This window comes from Haplochromis burtoni, unplaced genomic scaffold, assembly GCF_018398535.1.
Source record: "Haplochromis burtoni strain Fernald_Lab_line unplaced genomic scaffold, NCSU_Asbu1 Contig_162, whole genome shotgun sequence".
Lineage (NCBI taxonomy): Eukaryota > Metazoa > Chordata > Actinopteri > Cichliformes > Cichlidae > Haplochromis > Haplochromis burtoni.
The window spans coordinates 1,249,527-1,254,163 of NW_024582523.1; the positions used below are offsets into that span (position 1 = coordinate 1,249,527).

The following is a 4,637-nucleotide window of genomic DNA, read 5'->3' on the forward strand; positions in this document are numbered from 1 at the left end:
CACACACACACACACACACACACACACACACACACACACACACACACATTTACCTGTTCAGTCAGCCTCAACAGACACACACACACACACACCTAGCCCTGCAGCTCTCTGCACTTGTTACTGATAAGGGGATATTACTGCCAGGTGATAAACGTGAAGCGGCTGCACGTGCAAAAATGTTGTAATTATGAGAGCTGAGGATGTAAAGGATTCCAGGAAGACTGAGGAAGACGGGAGCGGAGCAGCTGGAAATGTAATAATAATCATAATATTGTCAATAAACCTGCTTCAAGGGTCAAATATGTGAGCTATTTGTATCATGCCTTCATATCCACCGACTCTTCACTTATCTCATTTTTTTTTTTAATAAAACAAAAATAAACACATAATAGTGGCTTTTTTTAGTGGCTGTTTTGACTTTCTTTTCATTCCCATTTCATGCACCACGAACTCCATTTGGGCTTCCGGTTCCACTGCATTCTCCTGCACCGTTTGTGATTCTTACAGCTGTTTCTGTTCAGGCGCTGGGATGCTGGCATCCTTCCTCTCAGACCACGCCCCCGCCACACCCCCTCCCCCGCCCCTTGACTGTATATTAAGCAGCAGTTGGCTCTCCTTGCAGACAGAATAGCGGAGGGAGGTCTACCGGCATACCTGAGGTCAGAAAAGAAGCAGCTACTCATCCTTTGAGCTGAGACGTGAAGTGCCAAACGATGGCTGACGAACATCGCTTTGTTTTCAGCGCCCGCATCATTGGAGGTGTTCACAGGGACGCACCGAAACTCAAGGTGAGCCAAGACCAGACATTAGCTTTAAAAATACAATAAAATGAATAAACGGGTAAAAATTGACAGTTTGGGCTGATTTTGATTTTTTAATCCCCCTCCACAGATGTTTATGCTGTCTGTGCTCTGGTCTGACCAGAATGAAATTATTATCTACAGATCATTCCAGGATTTCAAGGAATTTCATGTAAGGAACAAAAATATATATATCAGCTCATCTGTTCTTCTTCTTTTTCTTCTTCTTCTTCTTCTTCTTATTATTACATTTATTACTATTGGGACTGATCTTGGCTGCTTTGTATTGGATCTTTTAAAATAATTGAGGCTAAATGTGTATTTAATTAATTTTTAAAAAAATTTTCAACAGAAACAACTAAAAAGGAGATTTCCTAATCTGAACCCTTTCCGGAAAGACGACAGAATGATCCCAAAGTTCACAGGTGAGACTGATTCACCTGCTGTTGTTGATGTGTGTTGAGTTAATCGGATGAAATTCAGAAGCCCTCTTCCAACTAGAGGAAGGTTTGAGTAAAGTTAGTTAAGCATGTCTCCAAACCTGGGTTGATTTAGCAGCTCAGTCTCTCAGAATTTGAGTAAAACACTAGTGGAGCTGTCATTTAGCTCTTTTTTTTATTTTAACTTTGCTCCTCTGCAAATCATGTCTTGATAGGGTTTTTTGTTTTTGTCTCATCTTCTTTCCAGGGAAGGCCAGGAGGAGCAGCGTGCAAAAGAAAGGCTCCAAGAAGTCAGTCCGACGGATGAAGTTCTTGGAAAACTACCTCGAAAAACTGCTAAAGTGCGACCAAAGCGTGACCCGGAGCATCGAGGTCACCCGCTTCTTCACCCCCAAAGACCACGACCTGCAGCCAGACTACACCAAGAACAGGTATGCTCCCAGCCCAGTGGGAAACTGTGAGGGGCAGATAAGAGCTTTGACCAGTTTTGGTAACATAAATTTTCTTCTATACAGTGTCATGATGCTGCTTTCTGATGATCAGAATGACGAGTCAGGTGGAGGAGGAGGCAGATCTGCCCACCACTTTCACCATGGAGGCAGCATCACTAACCCTTTTGTGACCCAGACATACCACTGCGTGGCTGCCTATGAGACAAAGGACACCAAGAACCGCCCGTTCAAGGTGGCCAAGGACGAGAAGCTGGACGTCCTGATCAAAGACCCTGCAGGTCAGTGCTTTCAAATTTATGCATTTTAATTGAAGAGACTCTTATCTTTCTACTAAACAAGAGAGTCTCATGCTAATTTTTTTAATTCATCTCCAGGCTGGTGGCTTGTGGAGAATGAAGATAAGCGCCTGGCTTGGTTTCCCGCTCCGTACCTGGAGCTGTCGGAAGGCGACGACGACGACGATGAAGATGAGCTTCAGCTGAGAGGTGTGTACTTGTGTTGCGCTGGAAAGGTTCCACATATGTGCTGATGAAGCTTTGCCTTGTTGTTACAAATAGCCAACACTAGGGAGCTGTCTTCAGCCATTTTCATCAGTGCATGTTTCCTTTTAATAAAAATCTAGATGCTGTTTTTGCATTTTAGCTGACTTATTTGACCACTTTTCAGCTCTGCTTTGTTGCTCAAGCTTTTTTTCTCTTGCCTGTGACTTTTAGGTGCTCTGTACTGTGCTGTGAGAAGTTACACGTCTAAGAAGGTTGATGAGATCTCTGTGCCCATTGGCTCTGTGGTTGAGGTGCTGAGGAAGTCTGACAACGGCTGGTGGCTCATTAGGTATGTCGGTCTTGTCTGTTTGCAAATGATAAACTTATCATCTTCTACTTAGAAAACTAGAAAGTCCAGATTTAATAGTATAGCAGTTTGTAGACAATTTAATTATTTTTAACAGTTTTGAATTACATCATGTTTTGTTCGCTACAGATTCAATGGCAGAGTAGGCTACATCCCAACCATGTACCTGAAGCCATACAACAACCCTAGGGCAGGCCTTTATGGGCTGCACAACAGGCTGCATAGCTCCTCTCTGAATCTGGCAACAGCCAGCAGGGATCGCCAGGCTCCCTACCCTCCCAGTATCCACGAAGAAAATGACCTACACCAGAATTCTGCTGGCCCCTCCAGACAAATGTTTGAGCCTGCACGTCTCCACAAGGCTCGATCTCTTGATGTCCTCTCCGATCCCGGGCCTCAGGGGGAGGAGGAGAGGGAAGCCCCAGCCTCAAACAGTCACCCGAGCATCATGAGCCAAATCAGCTCTGATTCCATTCTCTCTGAGTTCTCCTCAAGCAGCGACTCGTCCTCCAGTCTGAGGGAGGAGGCGCAGAGCCACGCAGACCACCCTGCAGCCTCGCAACAGCCCGACAGCTCGCGCAGCAGCCCCGATCCCAGCCTCTTAGACGGCGTCAGCTTCAACAGCGGCTCAGAGAGTTCTGGGTCTGTCAAGTCCAAAAGCAGCAGCAACGCCTCAGTCGTCCCCAGGGTACCTCCCCGACCCAAAACAGAGGAGATCCTGACCCGCTGCACCACCATGACGCGTAAGGCAGCCCTGGCCACCAAGGCTCGGCTCCAGATTCACCCCGAGTCCATTCACAGCCGTTAAGGAAACCACGGCACCAGTTCTATACATTACAAATCCTACAATAAGTTGTATTCTTAATGATACTCACTTGTTTCTGCAAACCTTTTAGACTCATTATGTGTTTATAAGAAGCAAATGTAACTTGTTCAAAGCCACATTTAGATGAGTTTAAGAGGCATTGCTTAACTTTTTGCTTGCTTCCTTCTTATGTGAAAGGCTAAAGGGAAAGCAGCTTGGACAAGGCAGCCGCAGACTAAAATTTCATAAAATGATGTCAAGACAATTCCCATTTTATCAAATGGAGCTTGGCATCTTAATTTTGAACATTTCAGTGTAAGTATAAGACTAATGTAGCTTCAGTGAAGCATTATGAGGAGCAGTAAGTAAGTCTACGTATGTGACCTATAGTCACAATAAAAATAAATAAGAAATAATAATAAAGTTTGTTTTCTAGCTTTGAAGAGTGTTTTGGGGAAATTTCGGTGGCCTTGAAGCGGTTGTAAATGTACAGGGGCTTCATGGCTGTTTTAACGTGTAGAAATCAATCAAATCAGCTGTGGGTTCAAAAATATTGTAAAAGATTGTGAATATGGTTAAATAATTATTTCCTCATTATTCACTGGAGTGCTTGTGCTTGCCCGGTTTTGAAAAACTAATACATGTGAAGCAGCTGTTGCAAAAAAAAAAAAAGGAGCAGCAAGGCACGCATCAGTGAACAGACTGAATGCTGACGCAAAGGCCTTTTGAATGACTGCACTGAAATGTCATGGGCGTGGTAAACAAGCTGTCGGGGAAACAGGGAGGGGGGGCTTGTGGGTCTCCAGCTATGATGTGTTGTTTTTGTGGGGTTTTTTTTTTTCATTTTTGTTTGTTTTTAAAGTAGGCTCTTGTATGAATGTGCTGCTGCTTCACTATGTACCTTATATCCTGCATGAAATAGGTCAATAAAATTGAATGTGCACCGATGTCTGTTCGTTTCTTGTGTGTTTGACAAATTTAGGTGTCAAAAGATTCTGAGTGCAAAAAAACAAAAAGGGCAACCATATGGGCTTGTACTTCTCAGATCAGTCTCTTTTAATGACTGATTAAATATACAGTGCATCATGGGAAGCCCCCAGCTGCCTTGACCTATTGCAGCATATCTAAGGGAGGATTCAGGGTTGCCTGACCCAGTCCTAACTAAAGTTTGAAGCATAATATTAACTTCTAAGAACCCACGGTGAAATAGGTGCCCCTTTACATATTGAAGAAAGTTCCTGTTAAAGTTTCAACATTTACTTAGTTTCCCTGACAATAAAAATGTCTCTGG

General features: G+C 43.8%; 1 protein-coding gene across 1 annotated transcript; it reads left to right on the plus strand.

Annotated features, from left to right (window-relative positions):
• Nucleotides 1-606: 606 nt before the first annotated feature.
• On the plus strand, nt 607-4,293 carry LOC102302865 (NADPH oxidase organizer 1). Its single transcript, XM_005932881.3, has 8 exons — nt 607-788; nt 892-972; nt 1,153-1,225; nt 1,488-1,671; nt 1,756-1,970; nt 2,067-2,177; nt 2,406-2,523; nt 2,671-4,293. Exons 1-8 carry the CDS (start codon nt 714-716, stop codon nt 3,347-3,349), a joined length of 1,536 nt encoding a protein of 511 aa, XP_005932943.1. The 5' UTR covers nt 607-713; the 3' UTR covers nt 3,350-4,293.
• Nucleotides 4,294-4,637: the final 344 nt, after the last annotated feature.

Coding starts and splice junctions, on each gene's coding strand:
- LOC102302865 (XM_005932881.3), top strand. CDS start 714: ATGGCTGACGAACATCGCTTTGTTTTCAGCGCCCGCATCATTGGAGGT. Junction 789..891: donor GGGACGCACCGAAACTCAAG/GTGAGCCAAGAC, acceptor CCCCCTCCACAG/ATGTTTATGCTGTCTGTGCT. Junction 2,524..2,670: donor AACGGCTGGTGGCTCATTAG/GTATGTCGGTCT, acceptor TGTTCGCTACAG/ATTCAATGGCAGAGTAGGCT.